This window comes from Staurois parvus, unplaced genomic scaffold (assembly GCF_062004578.1).
Source record: "Staurois parvus isolate SC_StPar_1 unplaced genomic scaffold, SC_StPar_1.0 ptg000189l, whole genome shotgun sequence".
Taxonomy (NCBI): domain Eukaryota; kingdom Metazoa; phylum Chordata; class Amphibia; order Anura; family Ranidae; genus Staurois; species Staurois parvus.
This window is the reverse complement of record NW_028317985.1, coordinates 964,357-979,311: the sequence shown is the minus strand read 5'-3', so window position 1 is coordinate 979,311 and position 14,955 is coordinate 964,357. Positions and strand designations below refer to the sequence as shown.

Genomic DNA, 14,955 nt, shown 5'->3' with positions numbered 1-14,955 from the left:
TCCCACGATGACCTGTGGGAGGCAGCCCCTATTGAATGCAATGGGTGGCTGTTGGCTCCTGCAGCCAATTGTGGCCGCTCACATTTAATCACTCATTCAGCGGTCCCATGCGAGATTGCCTGCGTCCAGGGCTGGTCAATCGCATATGATCTCTGTATGAGTGATTACATGTGAGTGGCCGCAATTAGCTTTGGCAGCCTCCCACTGTTTTTAATAAGGCTGCCGCTGGGGTTTCCGCATCCTATCGGGGTGCAGGTATATTCAAAGGTGTGAATGCATCCTTATGCTGCTGTATTTTGGTAGCTCTATGGGTATAATGTAATGATAGTATGCAATTAATTTCTTTTTTTTTTCACTGATATTTATATATGTTAACATACAGGCCAAGCTGTCCAGGAAAAGTTTCGGTTAGAGGGTTGGGATAAATTATATATCACTGTCAGGGGTTATGATGCTGGTCAGCATTGATTCATATGGCTAAAACCTTTTTTTCTGAAAGAAAACCTGTTGCTGTACTTGCCTGAAAAGTGTTAGCTGGAGGTGGGAATTCATTTATTTGTCTCCAACTGAAGATCACCCTGTCCACATAGTGACAACGCTGCTGTGCGAGTTCAGTGCAGAACAAACAGTAGACATGTAATAGTTCCTATTATGGGATGTAGAAAAATAATGGATATATTAGCCGGATTAACAGGTTATACAACTACAGTATGTTATGAGGGGGCTCAGAAAAAGAAAAACTGCCGTGTTGGGCCCCATTCACATGGATGTTCCTATCTCTACTATATTGCTTATTACCCACTTAGGGTACTGCCAGCATTGCCCAAAGTTTGCTCCTAATCAGGAACATTAGCATCCATTATTATATCTCACCACTGTCCATATTTATACTGCATACTTCTTTGCGCTTTGCAATACAAATTGCTTTTAGGTTTTAATAGTGTTTTAGGTGGTTGTGTATGATATTCACTATCAATGCTTATCAGTGTTGCATATTGGTGCAGCCAATTACCTGTTCTGTGTAATAGTTTTGCACAGAGCAGCCCCAATCCTTCTTTTCTTGGGTCCCCCGCCACCACTCCTGGTCCCTCCCACCCACTGAGTGCCCCCATAGCAAGCCACTTGTAGCACAGTGTAGTCCCATCAGTGCCAACTAATATTGGCCATCAATGCTTGCTATTAGTGCCCTTTAATGCTTGCTATTAGTGACCATCAGTGCTTGCTAACAGTGTCCGCTATCAGTGCCCATCAGTACAGCCTATCAATGCCCATCAGTGCTGCATATTGGTGCAGCCTCATCAGTGCCCATCAGTGCAGCCTATCAGTGCCCATCAGTGCTGCATATTGGTGCAGCCGCATCAGTGCCCATCAGTGCAGCCCAGGGGCGGACTGACCATTTGGAAAGTAGGACACTGCCCGAGGGCCCGGGGGTCAGTAGGGGGCCCCATGAGATGCCCCCAGTACCTTTTTCATAGGCTTTTTTGAGTTTGGGCAAGGACACAGGGGCCCCATGATCCCCTATTGCCCGGGGGCCCCATGAGTTGTCAGTCCGCCCCTGGTGCAGCCTCATCAATGAAGGAAAAAAAAAATCACTTATTTACAAAACTTGAGAACAGAAACTAAGAAAACTTTTTTTTTTTAAATGTGGTCTTTTTTCGTTTGTTTAGCAAAAAATAAAAACCCCAGTGGTGATTAAATACCATCAAAAGAAAGTTCTATCTGTTATTATAAAAATTTTGTTTGGGTGCAGTGTTGCATGACTGCGCAATTGTCATTCAAAGTGCGACAGCACTGAAATCTGAAAATTGGCCTGGGCAGGAAGGGGGTGAAAGTGCCCTGTAGGGAAGGGGTTAATACTAGTGACAGTCTGCATTATGTTTGAAATTTTTGATTTTATTCAAAGTTCTGCCTTTCATCTACAGTAATTGTTGCTATCAAACCACTCAGACAGTTTCTGGCGCTGACCAGGGGCGGACTGACCATTTGGAAACTCGGGCACTGCCCGAGGGCCCGGGGTCAATAGGGGGCCCCATGAGATGCCCCTGGTACCTTTTTCATAGGCTTTTTTGAGTTTGGGCAAGGACACAGGGGCCCCATGATCCCCTATTGCCCAGGGGCCCCATGAGTTGTCAGTCTGCCCCTGGCGTGGACAGTTTCATAAATGTGGTTCTTGGTTGCCATACCTCAGGCTCCGAGAAATTGGACCCCTGCGGTCAGTGAATCTTTCAATGAAAAGGAGGTTGTAGGGCACATCTGCCTCAGAGACCTTCAGGTGTGGAACATGTCAGCTGGAAGAAGGCACTAGATCAGCACTTCCAAGAATTGAAGCCGACTCTTAAGGCTGGCCATACACTATACAATTTTCTTGAGAATTTTGCTTTAGATTCACCAAAAGCAATATAATATGAGGTCACACCTAAACAACACTTTCAATTGTATCCAATTAGCCAGGCCCTTGCACTACATAGTTGAAGTTAAATCTAAAGGAAATTGGACAGAAAATTGTATAGTGTATGGCCGGCCTTAGGGCTAGTTCACACTAGATGCAGTTCAGTGCGCTTTTTTCTCCATCAAAAATGCATGCACAGTGTTTTCCATGTATTCCAATGGCCCTGGTTCACACTAGTGCTGTCAGTTCCATTCAGTTTCCGGTGCAGAAAAAAAAGTAGAACATGCTGCATTTTTTCTGCACAGAACTGTACTGGAACATAGCAAACTGCATCCAAACTGCGCCGGAACTGCATGTGGCGTGAACTGTAAGCAAAAACATATCCGGAATGTATCCGGCGTGCGTTTTTGTGATGTGAACTGGCCTTAAATGTGAGCAAGAAGGAAGCAAGATGGCGCTTCTAAATGCAGTATTTTCAAATGTTTAATAAACGGAACGGTTAAAACCTCTTACAAGAAGTATGTAAGGCTCAAGCATGTAAATAGCGTCGGTGCAGGGCTCCTGTCACTAGGTTCTGGATCTCGCTGTGCCGACCAGCAGCTGCAGGGGGGGCTCAGGTAGCAGTGTCAAGATGCCCGCCACTCTTCCTGGACCGCCATGGAACGTGCGCCGCCCGAGTCGAAAGGAAAGGGCTGGAAGTGATGTCATTAGTGGGCGGTGACAAGTTTCGCAGCATGCGCAGATCATTACTTCATCAAGACCGTGAGTCACAGTGAACAGAGCCAAGTTAAATAGGGGGAGGGGGCAGGGGCGAGCTGGTGCCAAGGGGGAGGGGTCATGCCCATACATGTCAACCATAGTAAAGCCAAGGACAGATTGTGGGACAGAAAAACAGTGACAAGATCCCTGCTTAATGAATGGCTAATGTGAATAGGATACCGAGAACTATAAATTACAAGCTATCCCTGAAGAAGTCACGTGATACATGACGCAACGCGTCCGATGGAAGCGTGGTGATGCTTCAACCAATCTCTAGCTTGGGGGTGTAATATATCAAAAGGGTAAAAACCCTCTTCCAGCAAATTAGACAGGGAGTATGAAAGATGGTGGCGGCCATCGCCGCACCAGAAATGACATCACCATGCTTCTGTCCGACGCGTTGCGTCATGTATCACGTGACTTCTTCAGGGATAGACACCGCCTCGTCTCTGCCCTCTCCCTCTTTTTAACTTGATGAAGAAGCAATCTGCGCATGCTCCGAAACACGTCACCACTATTGACGTCACTTCCGACCCATAGATTCCACGTGGACGGCGTGCGTTATAGGAAGAGCTGCCTCTTTACACTGCTACCTAAGCTCCCCCTGCAGCTGCTGGTTGGCACAGTGAGATCCAGAACATAGTGACAGCAGCCCTGCGCCTTTTGATAAACATTTGGAAATACTGCATTTAGAAGCGCCTTCTGGCTTCCTTCTTAATCTTTCAGTGAATTTACGTCTCTTTCAGTTGTTTATTGTTTTTTTTGTGTGTCTGACAGACTTCCAGATTTCCGCATTGCGATAGTCTTGGACAAGAAGTACCCGGGTGCTTTCCACTATGACGAAGTGATGAATGCCGGGACCACTCAACATGTGAAGCAGCTACATGATATACAGAAGACCGTGTCATCTGAAGACCCCATCAATATCCAGTTCACCTCTGTAAGTTCTCATACAACCTGTGACTGTTTAAGCCTAGGTTTACAGTAGTGCTGCTGCGTAATCATGCATTTTCGGTGCGTTTTTGTAGCATGTTTTTTGCATTTTCTTTTTTTTGGAAGAGAGGGTTGTTAAAGGTGATATTAAAGGCTCAGTTTTTATTTTTTAAAAATAGCAAACAGGTTATACTTACCTGCTCTGTGTAATGGTTTTGCACAGAGTAGTCCCAATCCTTCTTTTCTCGGGTCTACTGCTACCACTCCTGGCCCCTCCCACCCACTGAGTGCCCCCATAGCAAGCCACTTGCTATGGGGTCACTTGTACGTGCTTGCTCCTGAGCAGCGCTCTGTGTGTCCCTTGACATGGCTCCACTTCCCCATTACCTCATTTGCTGTGATTGACAGCAGCAGGAGGAGGTGGCCAATTGTCCTTTCTGTTGCATCCAGAGGGCAGGAAGTAAAGGGAAATTTCTCAAATAGGACACAGATGGCAAAAGAACCCAACAGGGGTTTTATCATTTCTGCTCTGTCCAGAGTGGGAAAATGTTTTGGTTTTAAATGTACCTTAAGAACACTATATTGGAGTTTGTTGAAAGGTTTTTTTTCTTAGTAATTTTTTATGCTTTAATTGAATCTAACATTTAAAGAAGAACTCTGGGACAGGCAAAAAAAAAAATTCACCCATTAGTACACCCCCCTACCCAAAACAGTAAACAGTTAATACAATTTTGAAAATCCATACCATTTAGGAGAAAAATCTAATTGAATTTTCATGACCTCATCTCTGTAATTCAAAAGATGACAGCATCTGTTCTGCCAAAGAGGAGGTGTAACAGCCGGGATTACATCATATCCTCTCCTCTCTTTCTCTGCAGTAAAAGGAAACTACAGGTCCCATCAACCACAGGGAATTGTAGTAAATGTGGGCGGGTACACTAGGCCTGTACATGTTGAATGTGTCTGAGAGTCTCGGTCTGCCCACCTCTGGAAAAGAGCTGAATTACATCACTGCTTCCTGGAAAAAGAACTACAGCAGGGATGTGCCAAGACCAGTGGCTGGGGAAAAGGAGGCAGAGCAGCCATCAGTCTTTATTTACACTTACTGGGATTTTTTTTTTACAAAAAACATGTAGCAGAATACATTTTTTTCTAAACTTATGAAAAAATTAGATTTTTTAAAATGTTATTGGATATGTTTTATAGCAAAATGTAAAAAATATTGTTTTTTTTTTATTTTTAGTCTTTTTTCATTTATATAATAAGTAACCAAGTGGTGATCGGCATTGAGCTACTTTAACTGTCAATTGCGCGCTCATGCAACGCTGTACTCAAATTAATATATATTCATATCATTTTTTTCACACAAATAGTTTTTTTTTCTTTTGCTGGCATTTGATCACCACTGCTTTTTTTTTTTATTTTTTATCAGATGGAAAATTTTGGGGGAAAAAAACAATATTTTTTACTTTCTGCTATAAAACATAAAAAATCTAAAAAAAACAAATGTCGTCATAAATTTAGGCCAAAATGTATTCTGCTACATGTCTCTAGTAAAAAAAAAAAAAATCCCAATAAGCATATATTAAGTTTGCGTGAAAGTTTTAGTGGCTACAAAAATGGTATACAGTATATATAATGGAATTTTTTTTTTCTTTTTCATACTAATAATGGTGATGATCAGCGACTTATGGTTGGACTGTGTGGCGGGCAATCTGACACTAATTGACACTTGGGTGGAACTGACTAACTGACACTGACATCTCCAGTGCCATTAATGCAGTGATCAGTGCTGATGCTGTACACTGTCACTGTACTAATGACACTGGCTGAGAAGAGGTTAACATCTCGGGTAATCAAGGGGTTAAGTGTGTGCCTAAAAGGTGTTAATGTGTGCTGCTTTTTACTTAAAGCGGAGCTCCACCCAAAAGGGGAAGTTCCACTGCTCCCCTGCTCCCCATTAAGGATTGGCACCTTTGGGGGGCGCGGGTACCCAAATTTGACAGGTACCCGCTCCCACTTCTGGTCCGATCTCCTAGACAACCGGAAGCGGAAGGTGTCCTCCCTCCCCGTAGTCTTTTGGGACATGTGACAGGTCCCAGAAGACTACAGGAGCATTCATACTCACGCTTGCACACACAATCAATATATAAAATAAATACATAAATAAATTAAATATTAATAATGACATAAATAAATAGTGATGATAAATATATTTGTATAAATAAATGAATAATAAATTAACCCCTAACCTTAACAAAATAAATAATAAACACCAGGAAGAAGAGGAGGAAGTAGATGAAAAAAGCTAAAAACGTTGTAACAAATGATGAAAGAAATGATATTTTTCTCTGTTGGTTCATAAAATAACAAAGTTCAAAAACACTTTAAAAACATGCAACAAAAATCCTCAAAAAATGCCCCAAAATACAAAACTCAGGTGTGAATGGAGCCTTAGGCCTTAGACTCCAAAGTCGTGTGATTTCCGTTGGGACGTTACATTGCAACTTTGATACAATTTTGGATGGGTGCAACTTGGATGCGTCTTTGTCGACTTTTGACTTTGGCTGTTGCACAACTTTCTCATTGATAACATTAAGATGTGACTTTCATGCGACTTTTGAGAGGTTACATTTCAGTCTGTCGTATGAAAGTAGCACAGGAACCTTTTTATAAATTTTGCTGCAACTTTAAGTCATATAGATTTGAATGGCTTCCATTGAAATACACGGTCTGCGACACAAGTGTGACTGGTGCCTTATAGTGTGGTGCTTCAATTTTAGGGCTGGTTCACACTATAGAAACGCAGTCCAGATGCGTTTCTGCGTGTGTGTTTTTGACGCATTTTTGGTGCGTTCCGGTGCGATTTTGATGCTTTCCGGTTCATTTTTTGCCCTCTCTTTTTGTTTTTCAATTTAAATAGAGACGTGCATTCCAGTGTGAATCTGGTGCGTTCCGGTGCGTTTTTGATGCGTTTTACTGCATTCCAGTACAGTTATGTGCAGGAAAAATGCAGCCTGTTCTACTTTTTTCTCTGCAACTGGAACGCACTGGACCTGCAAGCACTGATGTGAACTATGACATTGACAACCATATAACCTACTTTCTGTGTGGTCTGCATGCAGAAAAAAAGCAACTGAAACGTATGTAGTGTGAACTGGCCCTTATGCAGGCCATAGATGGGTCGAAAATCGGCCGATTTTTTTGGCTGAAAAAAAAAAAATTGCCGGATTTTCGGATTGTTAGTGGGTTAACAGGTTGGCCGTTTTTCGGGATTTTGGCACATTTTTTTTTATCGGTAAAGTTGGAAATAAATCGGCCAATTTTCACGGCAATGATGGGCAAATCGGCCGATCTTTTTACCAATAAAAATATCTGCGCATGAGCCGTGACCTGCAAGATGGAGAAATAGAAGAAGAAGATGAAAAAGAAAAAGAAGAAATAGAAGAAGAAGAAAAAGAAGAAGAAATAGAAGAAGAAGAAGAAAAAGAAGATGAAAAAGAAGAAGAAGATGAAAAATAAGAAATAGAAGAAGAAGAAAAGAAGAAGAAATAGAAGAAGATGAAAAAGAAGAAGAAATAGAAGAAGAGGAAGAAATAGAAGAAGATGAAAAAGAAGAAATAGAAGAAGAAGAAAAGAAGAAGAAATAGAAGAAGAAGAAAAGAAGAAGAAGAAGACATAGAAGAAGAAAAAGAAATAGAAGAAGAAGAAGAAAAAGAAGAGGAAGAAATAGAAGAAGAAAAAAAAGAAGAAGAAATAGAAGAAGAAGAAAAAGAAGAAGAAAAAAGAAGAAGAAGAATTAGAAGATGAAGAAATAGAAGTAGAAGAAAAGGAAGAAGAAGAACTAGACAATCTACAATTTCTGGGGAAATTGTGTAAAGTGTTCTTGCCGCAACCTTTACCAAATGATTGATGAAATGTAAGCAGTGCACATTGCAAGCCTGATAGTGAGAAATGCATTTCAGCTTGTATTTTGAAGCTCACAGTCCAGCCTGGTGAGTCATCTGCCTCTTGAGTGACCTTTGGTTGCTGCACCTGGAGAGGGCGGAGTAGGCTCACTGTGCTGAGACAGCTGGGTTGCTATGACAACTCACTCTGAGAGGAATGTCAGCATGTGTGTTCTAAACAGGCTTTTTAAACTTGCCAAGTTCAATTGCGTGCTAAAATTAGTATTAATTAAATATTAAAGAAAAGAAACATAGTGTCTTATCCGGGATATCAATTATTTTTTTTTTTTTTTATTTTAATTTTTTTTTATTTTAATTTTATTTTAATTTTAATTTTTATTATTTTATTTTTAATTTTATTTTTATTTTATTTTAATTTTATATTTATTTTTATTTTAATTTTATATTTATTTTTATTTTATTTTTAATTTTATTTTAATTTTATTTTAATTTTAATTTTATGTTAATTTTAATTTTATTTTTATTTTAATTTTATTTTATTTTTAATTTTATTTTTATTTTAATTTTATGTTAATTTAATTTTATTTTAATTTTTATTTTAATTTTATTTTTATTTTAATTTTATGTTAATTTTATTTTGATTTTAATTTTTTTTTAATTTTTATTTTATTTTAATTTTAATTTTATTTTTTTTTTATTTTAATTAAATTTTTATTTTATTTTTTTTTTTTATCCAGACTGAATAATAATACCATCTCATTTATACAGAAGGAACTGTCATTCCCACTGCAAATATTTTTTATTTATTTTAATTTTTATTTAATTTTAATTTTATTTTATTTTTAATTTTATTTTTATTTTTAATTTTATTTTAATTTTAATTTTAATTTTTAATTTTATTTTTATTTTAATTTTATTTTATTTTTATTTTTATCCAGACTGAATAATAACACCATCTCATTTATACAGAAGGAACTGTCATTCCCACTGCAAATATTTTTTATTTTTTATTTATATTTTTCATTCATAGTTTTTGTTTTTTCACATTGATAAATTAATTTATTTTATATATTTACACAAATCATATATTTAAGTATAATTAATTGATGTAATTATTTGATTATCGGTGGTACACTTATGAATTCATTATATCACATAAGGTAGAATATATTGGAGCGCGGTACACTACTGGCATTCGTGAACATTTTTAGTGACAGCAGGGTTAGCTGAACGTTTTGATATAAGATATGTGTAGGTGGGCTTGAAAATGGCAGAGTGATGGCAGTTTACAAATCATGTTCTGATTTTTCTGATTTTTCCTTTGCACACTCTAGCTGTGCTGTGCTGCTCAATGCATTCCTATGGGAAAATTTCGCCGCAAAAACCGCGATATTTCTTGAATGATTCGGCGAAACGTTCTACAAAGTAATAGCAATCCGATCGGGATCAATGCGCACGTTTTGATATATTACTTGTCTTTGTAGTGTAAAAACTGTGGGAGGAGTTAGCGTGGCAAATATGGCTATAATAAGAATAAGAATTAGATTTCAAATATGGCAGAGAAGAGCGGTTAAAAACAAACTGCTTCAAATTGCTCACTTCACTGGTGTCTTCACAATTTCTGTGGAAATTGTGTGGTGTTCTGGCCTCCACACAACTGGAGTGGGCAGGTTAGCTTTTGTCTCTCTGCTTCCTGCTCACACAGCTGGGTTCCTATGGCAACTCCCTCCACACCAAGGGCAGAGTCATGGTTATAAACAAACTGCTCCAAGTTGCTGACATCACTGGCGATTGCCATCTTCAAACGGTTGTAGTTTTAAAAGTATAAATGCTACCGTGAAAAGGCTTATATTGTGACAATCACAAGAAACAGACCTAAATTTTGATATATAGTATGTCTCTGCAATATTAAAAATGAAGGCACAGTCGCAGTTTAAAAATGTCCCTTAAAATTTCTTGTGTCTAAAGTGGAGTTTCAATGAAAGTCAATGGGAGGAGTGAGGTGCAAACACATGGTCATATTCTGAAAACTATCAGGAGTATGTCCTAGCCGTGAACATTTTTAGTGACAGCAGGGTTAGCTGAACGTTTTGATATAAGATATGTGTAGGTGGGCTTGAAAATGACATAGTGATGGCAGTTTACAAATCATGTTCTGATTTTTCCTTTCACACTGCAGCTTTCTCACTCTAATGTGACTCAGCTGCCCTCTGAGTGACCTTTGGTTGCACCTGTTACCTCAGTCAGTCACAGGTGTGTGAGGAGCTGTGCTCTAAACAGGCTGTTTAAACTTGCCAAATTCACTGGCGATTGCCATCTTCAAACGCTTGTAGTTTTAAAAGTATAAATGCTACCGTGAAAAGGTTTATATTGTGACAATCACAAGAAAAAGACCTACAGTTTGATGTATAGTATGTCTCTGAAAGATAACAAATGAAGGCACAGTCGCAGTTTAAAAATGTCCCTTAAAATGTCTGGTGTCTAGAGTGGAGTTTCAATGAAAGTCAATGGGAGGGGTGATGTGCAAACAAATGGTCATATTCTGAAAACTATCAGGAGTATGTCCTAGCCGTGAACATTTTTAGTGACAGCAGGGTTAGCTGAACGTTTTGATATAAGATATGTGTAGGTGGGCTTGAAAATGGCAGAGTGATGGCAGTTTACAAATCATGTTCTGATTTTTCCTTTGCACACTCTAGCTGTGCACTGCTGCCACTCTACATGCACCATTCATTCCTATGGGAAAATTTCGCCACAAAAACCGCGATATTTCTTGAACGATTCGGCGAAACGTTCCACAAAGTAATAGCAATCCGATCGGGAACAATCCGCACGTTTTGATATATTACTTGTCTTTGTAGTGTAAAAACTGTGGGAGGAGTTAGCGTGGCAAATTTGGCTATAATAATAAGAATAAGAATAAAAATAAGAATAAGAATATATTTGTGAGATAACAATAAGTGTTCCTTGCTATGCAAGAACACTTAAATAGAAGAAGAAAAAGAAGGAGAAATAGAAGATGAAGAAATAGAAGAAGAAATAGAAGAAGAAGAAAAGGAAGAAGAAGAAATAGAAGAAGAAATAGAAGCAGAAATAGAAGAAGAAAAAGAAGGAGAAATAGAAGTTGAAGAAATAGAAGAAGAAGAAACAGAAGAAGAAAAAAGAAGAAGAAAAGGAAGAAGAAGAAATAGAAGAAGAAAAAGAAGGAGAAATAGAAGACGAAGAAATAGAAGAAGAAATAGAAGAAGAAGAAAAGGAAGCAGAAGAAATAGAAGAAGAAATAGAAGAGGAAAAAGAAGGAGAAATAGAAGTCGAAGAAATAGAAGAAGCAGAAACAGAAGAAGAAGAAACAGAAGAAATAGCAGAAGAAACAGAAGAAGAAGAAACAGAAGAAGAAGAAACAGAAGAAGAAGAAATAGAAGAAACAGAAGAAATAGAAGAAAAAGAATAAGAATTCCAGTCCGCTATTATATTTGACATGAAAAAGTATTGCGGTTACATCAATGTATCTATTTGTATCCTAATAAAAACATCTGCATCCGAAATGGATACAAATAGATACAATGTTGTAACTGCAATACTTTTTCATGTCAAATATAATAGCGGAGCTCTCTGCAAGGGACAGAAGTAAAAATGCCGGCTGTAGATGGGATGAAAATCAGCCGTTTTTTTTTTTTTTTTTTTTGGTAACGTCGGCCTATTGAACGACCGATTTTTCTGTTTTTTGTTAAGAAAAGGGGCCGGTTTTCGACCCATCTATGGCCTGCATTAGACTTGTTCAAGAATTAGATGTCGGCAGAAATTGTAACCCTTCTCCACTCCATCCAAAACTGAAACAAAATTCTGGGCAGGAGTTAGGAAATGTCTAAATATTAAAATGAATAAATAAACTGACCCCAAACCATATAGTTTCCTATTAAAATGTGTCTCCCTCCCGGTAGAATATTGTCACCCTCGGACGTGTTGATGTTCTTTTTTACTGACTCTTTCATATAACCCGCACTGACATTTTTTCCACTGGACTGTGTGCCTGCCAGGCTGGCATATTTGTTGGCGCACACAGAAGCAATTATAAATAGAACACACACAAATAGTTGCTTCACAAGCAGAGCTAAATTTTCCACCCGGGCTCAACAATGAGGGTCATGGACATCCAGCGGTGACGTCTATTCATGTGGATATATACAGCCAAGTCTTCTTATAACAGAAGATATCGCTTCCATGACACTTCCAATAAATAAGGGTTTACGACCAGGGGCGGACTGACCATTTGGAAACTCGGGCACTGCCCGAGGGCCCGGCGTCAGTAGGGGGCCCCATGAGATGCCCCTGGTACCTTTTTCATAGGCTTTTTTGCGTTTGGACCCCGTGATCCCCTATTGCCCGGGGGCCCCATGAGTTGTCAGTCAGCCCCTGGTTACTGCTCATTCACATGGTAAGTAAAAACTCGGATGGTTGAGCCATGGTTTTACTGCCCACCTAAACTAGGACATGCAGCGACTCAGCGCTGTGCACATGCCACGGCAAAAATTAAACAGCATGCAGTACCACCACTAAAACGTGACCCATTCATGTTAATGCCACTGCACCAAAACCGCCCTGCAGTCGCATGCATAGTCTGGCTGAAAAAAGACAAAAGTCCATCCAGTTCAACCATTAAAAAAAAAAAAGTTATAATCCTACACCCACAGTTGATCCAGAGGAAGGCAAAAAAAAACAGCAAAGCATGATCCAATCTGCTCCTGCAGGGAAAAAAATTTGTTCCTGATCCCCCGAGAGGCAATCGGATATTCCCTGGATCAACATTACCTATAAATGTTATATCCAGTTATATTCTGTGTATCTAATGCAATGCACATGGTGGGTCAGAACTTTGCAGGTAAAAGCAAGTGGTGAGGAAGTGACATATTGCCTCCTCATCACCTGTCAAATGCCTTCTGGAAAGCAATTCACCAAGGATCACTTTTCAGAGAGTTGGCAGTATAGCCGCGTGTGTGAACGAGCCCTTAAAGTGACCCAGAACTAAAAAAATGGTGCCACTCAAGGCTCCACCAGGTCTTCTTCTGTGGCAGATCGCTAGGAGTGCAGGCAAGGATGGAGCTCGTCTCCGCTTCAGAAAAAAGCCCTATAAGACGCACAGCTCTGTAACACTCTGTAGATAGATGTATGGCAGCCTCAGCCCGGGCTCCAACCAGGCTACGCCTCCAACGCATTTCAGCCCACCCCTGGAGCTTAGTCTTGGAATCCCCATAACTAAGCTTCGGGAGCAGGGCGAAACGTGTTGGGCTGGGTCTGGCTGGAGTCCGAGCTGAGGCTGTCATACATCTATCAAGGGGTGGACTGACCATTTGGAAACTTGGGCACTGCCTGAGGGCCCAGGGTCAGTAGGGGGCCCCATGAGAAGCCCCTGGTACCTTTTTCATAGACTTTTTTGAGTTTGGGCAAGGACACAGGGGCCCCATGATCCCCTATTGCCCGGGGGCCCCATGAGTTGTCAGTCCGACCCTGCATCTATCTACAGGGTTTTACAGAGATGTGCATCTTATAGTACATTTTTCCTGTCCACTTGAGCCCTCAAAGTGTCTCTCCATCCAGAAATTGCCAAAGTGCCCAAAGGAATGTTTCCCCATACATATGATCATTGACAATATGTTCTGTTTTCACAGCCTTAGATCACATATCTATTTTACTCTTTAATCCTACTGGTGTCCTGAATATCTTCTTAAGGCGGTATTAAACCCAAAACCGAAAATGTAATATATTGCAGACTACCAATATTCAATGTGGCTGCATTAGTTTTCTTTTTTCATGATTTTTCCCCCTTGTTTTCACCTGGTGATCTGCCCAGTAACACACCTCCTGTATTAGTGAGACAGCATGTAGATGAAGGAGCACAGGGAGCACCTTTGGATAGCAGCATTGTCAGTCTGTAGGGGAGTGTTAAATGTACTAGCAGATTTAAATACACTAACAAATTGAAGCCAAACTCCAGCTCACACTTTATAAGCAGTTATGGCAAACTGTTTTTTTTTCCTTTTGGGATAAAGGTTTCACGTAAATAAAAGCTGAACATTGTAAGGACCCCTACCAGTGTTAAATGTCTGTAACTGCTACATTCTGTTGGAGAGCTTGTGCTTTTAAAAAGCAACAGACTTTCTGGCTGGATCACCAGATGGAAATAGATGAAAGAAAGCCCTAAAAAAGAAAATGAGCGCAGCCATCACATCTACGAATTGGTAAGCTGCGATATAATAAATATTTGATTTTGGGTTTAATACTGCTTTAATAAAATGCCGGACCAAAAATGGAGATCATATGCTTTTGAAGTGGCTGATCCCCCCACCCCCCATCATTGCCAGGACCCAAAAGCAGGGCTGCCCTATTATTTTTGAAAACCCTTGGGCATGTCTGAGGTCTCCTCCATTACCCAGGGACAAGGGTACAGCCTCAAGCACAGACAACGTGCGTTCAAGGCCATGCATCCGTCTCTGTGGGTTTGACAGACTTGGAGGTGTGGGTGAGCCTGTCCAACCGGGGTATCTCCATTGACTTACATGGGCTGCCTGCAGGCAGCTCTGCGCTGCTCCACATTCATAGACAGATCTGGAGAAGCCTTTTCAAAGTTGCTGTGACTTTGAAAAGGTTCCTGCACTTCTTTGATGCGACTTTGAGTGTAAAGTCGCATCAAAGTCACTCAATACTTTTCTATTGTTTTTTTTGTGCGTTTTTTATGCGTTTTGAGTCTTTCGGTCAATGGGTTTTAGAATTTTTCCAATAGGAAAGTACTGAATGAGACTTTAAAGCAACTTTACACTCTCTGGAACTCAAATTATATCAAATTAGTGCAGGAACATTTTCAAAGTTGCTGTGACTTTGAAAAGGTTCCTGCACTTCTTTGATGCGACTTTGAGTGCCAGAGAGTGTAAAGTTGCTTTAAAGTCTCACTCAATACTTTCCTATTAGAAA

General features: G+C 39.9%; 1 protein-coding gene across 1 annotated transcript in view; it reads left to right on the top strand.

Annotated features, from left to right (window-relative positions):
• Positions 1-14,955, top strand: part of ACSF2 (acyl-CoA synthetase family member 2) — an 82,870-nt gene that overhangs the window by 29,587 nt on the left and 38,328 nt on the right. The window contains exon 6 of the mRNA XM_089677597.1: positions 3,926-4,088. Coding sequence (XP_089533723.1) covers positions 3,926-4,088 — 163 coding nt within the window. The remainder of the gene's footprint in view (positions 1-3,925; positions 4,089-14,955) is intronic.